The following is a 12,971-nucleotide window of genomic DNA, read 5'->3' on the forward strand; positions in this document are numbered from 1 at the left end:
GATGCACGTTTTGCCACCTGTCACCTCATTTGTTGTCTTCCGCCTTTGGTGCGGGTCTCTCGTGGTGATCTTCTGCCATACAGACACTTTGTGCCACAACATCACCCCCACGCACCAAAGCGTGGAACAAAAGGCAACGGCCTTCTGCTCCCCTATGTTGGTCTTGTTGTTTTTCTTGTGTTTTTCTTGGCTTTTTGTTGTAATCTTATAGTTCTTAAATTTATGTCTTTTATTTTTTTTACGTGTGTTTGTTGTCTCTGTTCCCCTTCAGATGTTTAGGTAAGGTTGAAGGGTATCACAATGGCCATGCCCCTATTTGAATCCCTTTCTACGAGGGTTTGGATTGAGTTGAAAAGTTTTGTGACGGTCATGCCCCTATCCACGCCTTGTTTGATCGCATTTTATGGTGATCTCGCTTCTTGTTGTTTCTTACTAAATATTCAATAGGGCATCGTCTTTCAATTAATGCATTCCCTTTTATTTTCTGTTTTATTTATTGCTTCGGTGCTTTTTGTTGGATTGCCCAAACCCTAGTGTGTTATTAGTTGTAATTTTTTTCATTTACCAATATAAAAATAAATAAATTAAACAACTATTTCTTATTAACTTAAAACTTTTGGAATAAGTTACGGTGATTTAACACTCTTTGACCAATAATTAAAGACGAAAAAGAATTTTCACCTTTCCCCTTCCCCTTATTGAATAATAATAATAAAGAAATAAAAAGGCTGGAAAAAATAAAAATATAGTTTGAAAACTCTTATTGCCAATCTTTGATATTGTCAAGTTCTCCTAAAAGAAATTTATTTCGTGTGGCAGATCTTTGTAGTAATTTTAACAGTGGCGGTATTTATTTGATAATATTGATAATATTAATTAATCTACGTATCGGAGTTATCTCCTGTCGATCCATTTGATAAGTTATTTTACGGTATTTCCAATTGATAATCTAACACGAAAAAGATTGTTCTAACTATAATAATCCCATATGCACGAGCTTGGCAATTTTTGCATTTTAAAAATATTTTTTTGTATTTTTGAGAACATAAAACAAAAAATAAAAACACAAACAAACATAATCAAATGTTTTAAACTAAGAATAAAAAAATACAAAAGGTTTTTGCAATAATAATGTTACACACTCCGATTATCACACTTTCTGATGATAAATAAAAAGTATTTTGATTTTAAAAATCATTGAATTATTTTAAAATTCAAGTCCCTGAGCATGAGAGTTAAAAGGGGTGTACTTAGAGTGCCATTGCTCTTTGCAGGGAGGCAAAGGTTTAGAAGAGTTTGATGGCTTTGTTGACCCGACAGATATAGGGCCAAAGCCCATAAGATCTTATCGAATCCATGACGTCATCTTCTAACTATGTCGTTTTGTATGTACACTCATTCGCCAATCCGGTAAAAGACCCAAAACCGTCAGAAACGGTTCCCGGTCAAACAAGATCTCGCTGTTGGTCACCTGCAGGTAAACCAAGCAAAGCCCCTACACTTTCAGTCATCCTTCTGCTCTGAGCTTTCGCGCTCGAAAATCAAGCCCTAATTAGTAATTGATTCGAACCCAAAACCCTAATCTCCAAATCCAGTCATTTCGAAAGCAAAGGAACTCTAATTATTTCTCCTAATTCCCTGTGAATTCAAATTCTCCGCGAATTCAAAGTATTATTCTCTCAGAAAGTAGAAACGAACCCTAAAATTTTTGGGGATTTTCTTCGCAAATGGATGCCAAGGACATCCTGGGCTTGCCCAAGAATTCACTGCCCCAAGAGAAAAAATCTAGGCCACAGAAAGACTCTCAGCGAAAACCCGATGGCATTTCACGCGAGGTATGTACTCATACCTACAGGCGTACGTACATATACACATATGTATCTATGGTTCTACGTATGTATTTATGTGTAATTTTTCCATATTTGCTTTAGCTTACAGTGTTTTCGAATTGTAGGTGTATGCGCTAACGGGAGGTTTGGCGCCTCTTATGCCGGCGACCGATGCGTCTCAACTGAAAAAACGGCCTCCGACAGACGAGAAGGTCTTTGATTTCTTTGAATTATTTACTTGTTTGTGTATTTTTCTAGAGGTTTTGGTAGTTATGTATGAGACAGTGTGGTAGGCTTTTTATGCTGAGTACTACATTGTTGAATTGGTTTACTATTTTATTTACTGTGCTTTATATATATACACACACAGTACACAGATATGTGCATGCTAAGAAAATGAATCAACAAACTAACTGTTATTGGTTTTTACTACGAACCAAAACAATTGTAAGCAACCTCTTGGTTGAGATGATAACGTAGTTCTGACGAGGACGTCATGGGTTTAAGAGGGGGGGAGGGAGTTTGTAACGCATTTGTTCTACATTGGGAAGATGAGGGGTATGCCACATCGAGTGAGCGGTTTATAAAGATAGTCATGAGTGTTAATGGTCTGCTTGGGTGTTGAATTTTTGAAATCAGAATTGAATTCTTATTCTGTTTGCGAATTTCGAGGTTTGGCTTTTTAGAAAAAGTTGAATAAAATATGATTTGTTTTTGAAAAAGTTGAAAAAAATATGATTTATTTTTGAAAAAAGTCGAATCAAAATCATATTTTGTTTACTAGGTAAAATTGAGTTTTATAAGGAATTTTAGGGAAGTTTCAAATTGACTAGTTCTTTTGCAGTGATAGTGCAGATGTGGCTATTGCTTTTCCCTAGGTCGTTACATAAACGGAACCCAATACCCCATTTCCCTCCCATGTTCGTGAAACCCATTTCCCCCAACCCCTGTTGCAACTTGGCAACACCGAGAGAGAGAGAACAGCTCATGAGGTTGATGGGATTTTTAAGCAAGCATGTTCGTGGGTAAACTAATAATGAGAACTAGGGTTTTTGTGATTTCCGTTTTCAGTTGTTAGTTGTTTCTCAATATTGATTAAGCTTGTTATAGGGAATGATTTCTAACAAATTTGAGATTCTTCAGATCACTTGGCAGTGGCTTCCCTTTACAAGTTCTGCACGAAAAGATAATTTGCAGCTTTATCACTGGGTGGGTTTTTTTACTTTGAGGATAATTGTCGCTTTACTGAACATTATTGCCTTGTTATTTGGGGAGTATTAAAGATGTTTTCGTATCTATTTTACTTTGCAGGCCAGAGTTGTAAATGCTGTTCCGCCAACTGGTGACTATTCCTTTGCCAAGTATAACAAGGTATACACACGAACGCTCTCATCTTTGTGCATTTATGCTAAAGTGGATTCACTCTACTCTTTCATTCCTTTTTTTTTTTTTAAATATTTTTTTTCCCTTTCCATTTGTTTTCCTTCTATGCTCAATACTCCGAAGCCCATTTGCTTCATATGATTAAATATGTCAGTTTATATGATATGGTGCAGTCTGTTGACGTTGTCAAATACACAGATGAGGAGTATGAGAAGTACTTGACTGATCCTGTAGGTATCAATTTATGCATCATTTTAATTTATTTTAATTACGTAGAAAAAAGAGAGTATAAATAAAAATGCTATATTTTACACCTTCATTGTGCATGCCATGTTGAAATTGCAGTGATTCTCATTCACTTCCATGTTTATTAGAGCACTAGCAGGAGTTTCCTTTAGATTTTCCTTAAATTTAGGGAACCAAGCTACTTTTTACTTCCCTTTTCAAATAAACTCCATAATAGTTTCCCTTATTCTTTTCCTGTACCATTTAAATATTCTTTCAAATAATGTTAGGGGAAAGAGAGAGGAAAGAAAAAGCTTTTTTATTTTTATTTTTATTTTTTAAAATAATGGTAAGGCAAGCAAAAGTGCTACCCTAGAACTAGGGTAGCACTTTTGCTTCCCTTGGTTTAGGGAACGCTAAAGGAGTGTTGCAGTGGGCTTTTTATGACTTTTCCCTACATTTAGAGAAGGGAATGGGATTTAGGCAGTCTGTTGCTAGTGCTCTTAGATTAATCTATAAAAGATCATATTATACATGTAAAAATAAAATAAAAAATTCATAAGGATATTCTATGGTTTGCATCTTGTATTTGAATCCATCGATTGCAGTTATACACTTGACTTCAGTCATTCTTGTCTTTGTGTTTGTTTGTGGCATTATGTTTTGGATTAAGTACCTAAGTTCTCTCTCGTAATATTTCATCTTCGTCAGATGTGGTCCAAGGAGGAGACAGATCAGTTATTTGACTTGTGCCAAAGGTTTGATCTCCGCTTTATTGTGATAGCTGATAGGTTCCCATCATCTCGGACTGTGGAGGAATTGAAGGATCGTTATTACAGTGGTATTGATTGCTCTCTGTTTGTTTTACTTGGATGCTGTTGATTTTATGGTTCAAATTTATGCTCGAGCCCTATATTAAAACAACATCTGAGAGACTTTTTCTTCAAGACTCTTTACCATTGGACATATGCCTTTGATTTAAATATTTATAGGTTTCATGTTTTTATTGATCTTTTTTCTTCTTCTAACTAGGTGTATCTCTTGTATACTTTGTGCACTTGAGTTGTGCTTTTTGAGTTTTTAAATAAAACGTGTTTACTTATAAAAAAAAAAAAAAAAAAAAAAAAAAATCTGAGATACATTTGGTCTTTCAGAACTTTCTTGAGTGTTTTCCTTGATGATTAGGGAATTTTCTGTGTGCAGTGTCTCGAGCTATATTGATTGCTAGAGCTCCATCTCCTGGAGACGTTTCTGGCCACCCCCTTGTTAAGGTGTGATAACTCTATTAATGCAATTTATACATGAAGATCTACCTATGGTTTCCATGTTGATCTTAATATTTTATTTCCTTTAGTTGACTGTATATTGTTACATAAATTTGAGATCTGCTATATTTCAAGACCATTCTCTTTTAGTATCTGATTCCTCCTTGATATAGGAACCTTATCATGTTTCGCAAGAGGTAGAACGCAAGCGAGCATTGTGTATGGTCCTCTCTCAAACAAAACATCAAGAGCGAAAAGATGCTGAGGTCTAAACCTATATGTGCATTTCTAAAATCTATGTAAGTATTTCTGAGAAATTGAATTCTTCAGTAACTTGTTTGTGGGTTATCCACTGTTCCTGTCCTCAGGTTCTTGCAGAAGCAAAAAGAATAGCCGAGTCACGGATGGTTGCAAGGGTAAGGTTTTGAATTAGATATGCTGGTGTGTTTCTATTGGTAACCGGTGGCATCCACAGTTATGGATGGAGGAGGAGACATGTTTACCTGGTTTACATTTAAAATTAGTTGACTTTAAGGTCTAATTCTATTCTTTTTAATTTGCCATCGGCCCTGATGTTGTACTTATTTTCTTATAAGTGCTCTGTATTAAGTTGAAGATGGTTGCTTGAAGGTTCCATATTGGGTGAAAAGTAGGGAGCTTTATGCTTTTAATCTGCTGAAGAAGCTGGCTTCAAAGCCGTACCATACATGCTTCCTTCAGCCAATATGCCTTTTCTTTCAAAGCCTGGCTTTCAATCTTAATTCCTTTTTTATTGTTCTATCCGGAATTATATCACATATGGAACCCGTTAATTAATCATTGCTAAGATTGAAGTATGTAAGAGAATATGTTAGTGAATTATTTGAAGTGCTTATTACATGTAGGAAAAATTTTGTCCATGTTTATCTAGATGTCATAAGCTTCATAGTTTCTAGTTTTTAACCAGATTCTACATGTTTCCTTGCCTTTGGAACGGTCACTTCAGACTTCCACTGGTAGCTATGAATGGAATATAGCATCCAATTGCTTGATCATCTTTGTTGTTGTTAATATAAGAATTGTGAACGGTTGCTAATGGGACTTTTTGTTAGAGGGTTATAGCTATCACGTTGTTGGAATTTAATTTATAATGTCATATTCTGGTGGAAGGCTTGTGTGTTAATGTGCATGTGTTCTACTGGTTAGTTTATTTACTTGGTTTTCTGCTTTTCAGGGAGCTGAAGAGTCTGAGTTGCCTGTCCCGTCAAATACTGGTCCAGAAAGTGTTGAGAGGGCTAGTGTTCCTGGTGATACTGTATCACCTTCGTCCAATGTTCAGCTTCCCTCTGCAGCAGTTGCACCTTCAACAGTAACGGCAGACAATGCCTCTACTCTAGCGTCTCTTCGCATGGTGCGATTATTAGTTTGTTTGTTGGTTATGCACTCTCTCCCCCTTTCTTTATGTGTGTTTGTTGACATGTGTGCACACAATCATGCCAATACGGGTTTGGCTGTTAGCTTTTGTGGACCACCGAACTTATAGTTCAACCTTTTTGTTTCTGATATAATTTAAATAATTTTTTTGTTCTTGATTCTCTTTCTCTTTTATTTTTATTGAACATTTTTTTTTTTGTTGCAAGTATTGAACAAAAATGTTGAGTTGGATGTTGTCTCACCTTAAAATGCTGTTTACAGAAATTTGTTCACCTTGAACCTGTTGCCAAATATATCTGTGCTTGAAAAATAGTCTGATTGATTGAGAAAATTTTCAGCTTCGGGTATATTTGAGAACATATGCACTTGAGCAAATGGTGCAAGCTGCAAGCTCATCTGCTGGACTTCGGACTATAAAGCGAGTTGAGCAAACTTTACAGGAACTTGGGGTTTGTTTCTGTTCTCTGTATTATTGGTGCTTAATATATACTCATTTCCTTGTTATATTATATATTGGTGTATAGTAAAATATCCATGATGACTGGTGAGTTTGGGATTTTATCTAGGATTGTTTTACCATCCTTTAAACTTAATTCCTTTTTACCATTCCCCTTCATGTAATTTTGATATTGCTAGCGTCAGTATTATTGATTTTCCTTAATAGAAATGTTTATCCAAATATTATTATCTCTTAAAGAACAGTTTTGAAAATGAGAAATAAGATAAATAATTTTCACCTTGATAATTATAAAGACCCAAAAGAAATTCAAAGACAACCTTGAGTACTCATCTCTTTTGCTCTATAATTTGTTACAAGCATATCTGAAAGCTTAACTGGACTCTATTCTTAATTTACCTGAATTTTTGTGATAATTAGATGCTTTTTGAATTGCTAAATAGTTATTTCACTCTATGAGCAATAATTCTTGTATCTTTCTTTTTTCTTTTTAAATTACTAAAAGGGGCATAACTAGGTAGCCTTATCTTTTACAGGTCAATCTAAAACCAAGAGTTCCGACCAAAGCAGTTTGTGCAGAGCATCTTGAATTAAGAAAAGAAATATTGACTCTACTTAATCTTCAGAAGCAGGTATTGAACATGTTAAATTATTTTCTTTAATCATTTCTTTTGTTGACATTTTCTTTTTTAAAAAGTAATATAAATTCATTAAAAGCACAAGGGCACAACCTAAGTATACATGAAGTATACAAGGGAAACACTTCACCCGAAGAAGGAAAAAAATCAAGAAAATCATAAAAGGTTGAAATATGTAAGCATATGCAACCATCCAATGGTAAAGGGAATTAAAGAAAAAAGCCTTTAATTCCACCACCGTCTTCTTGCGGACTTCAAAACTTTGATCATTTCTTTCTCTCTAGATACGCCATATTAGGCAAGACAAAACCATCTTCCACATTGTTGCTCTATGAAGACTACTGACATGCCCTCTCTCTTTTTTTTGATAAGTAATAAACTTGTCTTATTAAAAGTGTAAGGCGTCCTTAAGTATACCGCAAGTATACAAGAGAAAGCACCTAATTGGAAAGGAAAAAATGAACAAGAAAATCGCTAAAACTAAGTGACAAAGGGGACACAAAGGCCACCGTCTAAAGATACAAAGTATGAAGAAAAGAAGCTAAAATATCCTCCAAGGATCTCTCCAAATCCTCGAAACACTTATTGTTCATTTCCTTCCAAACACACCAAAGAAGACATGTCGGCACCATCTTCCAAATCTCAACACTCCTCGGCCTTCCAAATGTCCACCAACAAGCAAACAAGTCAATGACTCTCCTAGGCATAACCCAAGACAAACCAAAGCGTGTAAAAAGAGCACTCCACAGAGCGTAAGCCACATCACAGTGAAGAAGAAGATCCACCAATTTCCCATTACGCTTGCACATGCAACACCTATCCACCAAAATAACATGCCTCTTCCTGAAGTTATTCATTGCAAGGATCTTACCTAAAGCCGCCGACCACGCAAAAAAAGCCGTCCGCATAAGAGCCTAAGTCCGCCACACACTCTTCCAAGGAAAGTGACTCCCCACAGAGCAAGCCAGAGAGCTAAAGAAAGACCCGACCTTGAACAAGCCTTTTTTGGAGGAGACCCACAATAACCTATCTTCATTGCCTCTTCTAACAATGACTGAGTGCAAAACCTGGAAAAAAAAAAAGAAACAAAGACATCCACATTCCAGTCATGCGCTTCTCTAGAAAAGCTCACGCTCCACTGATTAGAACCACCCAAGAGCTCCAAATTATCTGCAACAGAAGCATCCTTCACTCCAGCAATTCCAAATAAAACGTGAAAAGTTTCCCACACTACATATCATGCCAAAATTTTGTCCTAGCCCCATCCCCTACCTCAAATCTAGAAAGGTCTAAGCAAATCTCCCACCCTTTTCTAATGTTCTTCCACAACCCCACCCCAAAGGCATCTACAGGCTCTAAAGAGCACCAACCTCCCCATAAACTACCAAACTTGGAATCTACCGCAATTCTCCACCAAGCTTCCCTCTCAATCCCATAACGCTACAACCATTTGCCTAACAGAGCCCGGTTGAACAACACCAAATTTCTAATACCCAGCCCGCCTTTTGAAATTGGGCTACAAACCTTCGTTTGGGCATTGCCTAGTCTAACCCAAAAAGACTGAAAATGACATTCAATAAAGCACTAGCAATATCACACTAGAGTGAAAGGTGATCAACGGATTCCCCACTCTTTTTGTACATATAACATCAATCTATCATTATGATACGCCGCTTCCTTAAGTTATCCATAGTAAGGGTCCTTAAAGTGGCGGATCAAGCAAAGAACGTCACTCTTAAGAGAACTTTATTCCACTAAATACTCCCCCAAAGGAAATGAGTACTATCATGGGGAGAAAGAACATTATAGAACGATCTAAGATTGAATAACCCTCTCTTGAAAAGGGCCTAACAAAGCTTGTTTTCACCGCCTCATCGTATTTAAGGAGTACAACTGATTGAAGAACGAGGTAAAAAAATCTACCTCCCAATTATGCGCCGTTGTGATAAAATTTACGTTCCACTAATGAGAATCACTAAAAAACTCCAAAGGACTAGTAATATTGAATTACTCAGAAAAAGTTACCTTAAGGGTTTGATCCTCACACTACATGTCATGCCAAAATCTAATCTTGGAGCCGTCCCCCCACCTAAAATCTAGTATAACTAGAAAACTCTTTACAACGCCTCATGATATTTTCTCATAGACCCACCCCATGACCCATGAACATCATTAGAACACCACCCACTCCAGGAGCTGTCATATAAGTGGATTTTACCATCCTTCACAAAGCCTCTCTCTCATACACGTAGCGCATAATCCCTTCCACAAAGAGAGATCGATTGAATAGAAGTTTCAGATTCCCAAACCCTCCAAGAGATCGGAGAATAAACCTAGGACCAGCTTACCATGTGAAATTTGAACTTTTCACCATTACCACTCCACAAGAAATCTCACTATAACTTCTCAATGTGATTGGCAACACCAGAAAGAAGGGGAAAAACTTCTTATATACTTCATGTGGTTATGTTCTAGAAATCTCATTGTAACATATTTGGTTATGTTCATGTGTCCGTATATTTTGTCCTTTATATAGTTCTTTATCAAATAATTTACAAACTTCTTATTTCATCATATTTGAATTTTTGAAGTGTTCAGGACAAGTGTCATGTACATGTGCCCTAATATGTTTTTTTTTTTTACAAGTAATAAAACCAATTTCATTGAAAGCGTTGGGCACCCTTAAGTACACAGGAAGTATACAAAAGGAACAACCTAACTAGAAAAGGCAAAACGAAAAAGAAAAGCATTAAAACCATTTGACAGAAGAGACACATATGCCGTCGTCCAAAGATACAAAGTTTCAAAGAACATAGAAAAAAATATCTCCCATCTACCTCTCCCTATCCTCAAAATTTTTCTATTATTCATTTCCTTCCATAAACACCAAAAGAGGCACATAGGCACCATTCTCCACACCGCAATACTCCTTGGCCTACCGAGGACTACCAACAATCGTACAAATCAATGACACGTCTAGGCATAACCCAGGACATTCCAAAGCGATTGAAAGAACACTCCAAATAACAGAAGCCACATTACAATGAAGAAGAAGGTGATCCATAGATTCCTCATTCCTCTTGCACATGCAACATCTGTCCATCATGATGACGTGCCGCCTCCTAAGATTATCTAATGTGAGGATCTTGCCTAGAGCTGCTGACCAAGCAAAAAATGCTGCCCTGAAGGAGTCTGAGTCCGCCACACACTCTTTCAGGGGAAGCTGCCACCTTCCGAAAAAACCAATGAGCTGTATAAGGATTTAACCTTGAATAAACTTCTTTTGGAAGGATTGCCCTAATATTTTTCTTGCCACTGAGACAAAGTTTTAGCAATTGTGGTACCCTGCTGCATTTTTTATTTTTAATGGACGTGATGTTTACTGTAAGTTCATCTCTGTTTGCTTTTAGGCCGTGGGTTGTTAAAGTTCTACTCCTACCGTATAATTTAAATTTCAGACAATGTTTGGGGTGATACATCACTCAGGAAGTGATTGCTGATGTAAGGACGTGACTTGAAATCTACTTTTGGAAACTGAGGCATCTCCTTTTGTTTGGCAATACCTTCCAACCAACTGGCTCCTTCAGGGGGCAGTTGGTAATTACCATGATTATTTCTCGTGTCTTCGTTGTTCATATTCTTACTGATTTATGGGATGGATCTCCAGTTCCAGTTAACATTCCTTGATAGATCTAGTTTCTAGCTGTTGCTCAGTCATTCCATGGATATGGGGTTACCCGGTCCCCCCCCTTCCCCCCCCCCCTTCCCCCCCTTTCACTGGAGAGAGAGAGAGAGAGAGAGAGAGAGAGGAAAACTGCTAATAAATGTTTTGGGTTATGTAGTTTCGCACTACACATAAATTTATGAATTAGCCAGTGACTAATGCTAGGAATATTGAACCACTTGGGAAGGGTATGAATAAACTTTTTGGCATTTACTCTATCAACGTTTTGTATTGGAATAGATGCCTTTTTTTAAAAAATAAAAAATAAAATATAATTATTGGTATGACAATACAAAGAAGTGTTTAGCTTTTTCCCCAATTGTTGATTTTCTTTGACATCGTAATTTGAATGTTTGATAATCAGTTGCAATATAAGGAGGCAGAAGGTTCATCTTTTCGAGATGGTTCATACACTGATACACCAGGCACGCCTAAGGTAGTAAACTATTTTATTCTTCCTTTCTCATTCTGGTTTTGTTTCCAAATCTCCATTTTATGATTCTGAGATGCTAACAGCGCTTGTACCGTGGTGGGGAACAGGATCGGACATTTGTTCCCGACATGAGTTTTGGAGGTAATATTGGACATTCCCATCTGGGGTTGCATTATGTAGAAATGCCCTGTTGCTTTTTTTTCTTTTCTTTTTCGTTTTTTTTTGCCATTTAAAATATTGAGACAAGTGAGAGCCATAGTAATACTGAAATCATGTATTTCAATTGGGATTCCAGGGGAAAGGGTTGGCAAAAGGGACCAGAAACGCAAGGTACTCAGTTGTCTACTTCATATTGGTTAATGATTTATTTTTTCTTCCCTGCACTGTTTTTGCTTGATGTAATATATTTTCTCTGCAATTGTATATAATCTTTCTCTGTAATTGTACTTTCAAGGCACCTGGGAGGGTATCAGAAGCTCCATCATCGCCAGCTCAGTCTAAAAGGCCTAGAAAAAAGGCATCAGATCTATAAAACTATAAATCTAGATGCGAGGAAGCAAATAAAGTAGAAGCAGAAGGAAGTTTTTAGTTGCGGAATTCTTTCTAGGCAGGATGATGTTTTGTGGGAAGCAGAAGTTGAAGCATAAACTTAAGACCATCTCATGTCCCTTATGGGAAGTTTAGTTCGTGTATCGTCATAATGTAGTTTAGTTTAGGCCGCAATGCTTGTTAATGATGTGCAGAACCCAGAGGTCTTTGTGAATGGTGAATATTTTGTACATTAAAAAAAAAAATAGTGTTTGGCCCATGTGATGCAAAATGTTACCGTTTCTGACCAATCTAAATAGATCATCTACTAGTTAAAAATTTGATATGGCTGTCAGAGGGGTTATATATCTTTTTGGGAAAATTGTACTTTATTCTCTTGAACTATCATCACATTTTTCATTTACACTTTCAAACTTTAAAATGTGATAGGTCTGAACTAGCACAGAGTGTCAAATTAGACACTTCTACTTTTTAATTCCCAAAATACTCTTGAAGTAATAAGAAAATAAAAAATAAATATTTAAAAAAAGAAATTAAGGGGGCTAATATGAAAAGAGCAACCTCTTTTCTACGATATTTTTAGTTTTTTCCCCTTTTTATTTAATTTTTTTTTAATAATTTTTAATTTTTTTCAAATTGCATTTTTTTTAAAAAAGGTTGAGGGTATTTAGGATTAAAAAAAAAAAAGTGTTTAATTTGTCATGCGGCAGTAATATGGGCCCTTTGGTTAGTGGGCTCGTTTTGGGTTTAGACTTGTGGCCCATTTACCACAGATTTGGGCTCGTTTTGGGTTCCACTAAATTGCCAACTAGGGCTCACTTGATCCTTTGCCTCCTCCTCCTCGTCATCCTATCGTAGACACCAATTGCAGCTCACGCTTACAAGCTTGCTTTTTGTCTCCCTCTTGGTATAATTTAGGGGGTGGACAAATTATTCGATTATCGATTATCGAAAATATGTCGATCACTGAATAATTATAAAATTGAAATTAAAAAAATTTTCTACTTTTCGGGTTGGTCAGTAATCGGTGAAATGGTTTTTTCAGTCGGTTATCG

At 36.5% G+C, this 12,971-nt stretch overlaps 1 protein-coding gene across 2 annotated transcripts; it reads left to right on the plus strand.

The window, feature by feature from the left end:
• Positions 1–1,441: 1,441 nt before the first annotated feature.
• LOC133852004 (SWR1-complex protein 4) lies at positions 1,442–12,175 on the plus strand. 2 transcript variants are annotated; one of them, XM_062288655.1, is made up of 16 exons: positions 1,442–1,835; positions 1,955–2,041; positions 2,973–3,038; positions 3,141–3,200; positions 3,386–3,442; positions 4,149–4,278; positions 4,641–4,708; positions 4,876–4,968; positions 5,071–5,118; positions 5,916–6,092; positions 6,454–6,564; positions 7,109–7,204; positions 11,299–11,370; positions 11,451–11,508; positions 11,663–11,697; positions 11,822–12,175. In XM_062288655.1, exons 1-16 carry the CDS (start codon positions 1,728–1,730, stop codon positions 11,897–11,899), a joined length of 1,344 nt encoding a protein of 447 aa, XP_062144639.1. In that variant the 5' UTR covers positions 1,442–1,727; the 3' UTR covers positions 11,900–12,175. The 2 variants fall into 2 exon arrangements, with proteins under 2 accessions (XP_062144639.1, XP_062144640.1); XM_062288656.1 differs by having other exon boundaries at positions 1,444–1,835; positions 11,475–11,508.
• Positions 12,176–12,971: the final 796 nt, after the last annotated feature.

This window comes from Alnus glutinosa, chromosome 12 (assembly GCF_958979055.1).
Source record: "Alnus glutinosa chromosome 12, dhAlnGlut1.1, whole genome shotgun sequence".
In the NCBI taxonomy this organism is placed as follows: domain Eukaryota; kingdom Viridiplantae; phylum Streptophyta; class Magnoliopsida; order Fagales; family Betulaceae; genus Alnus; species Alnus glutinosa.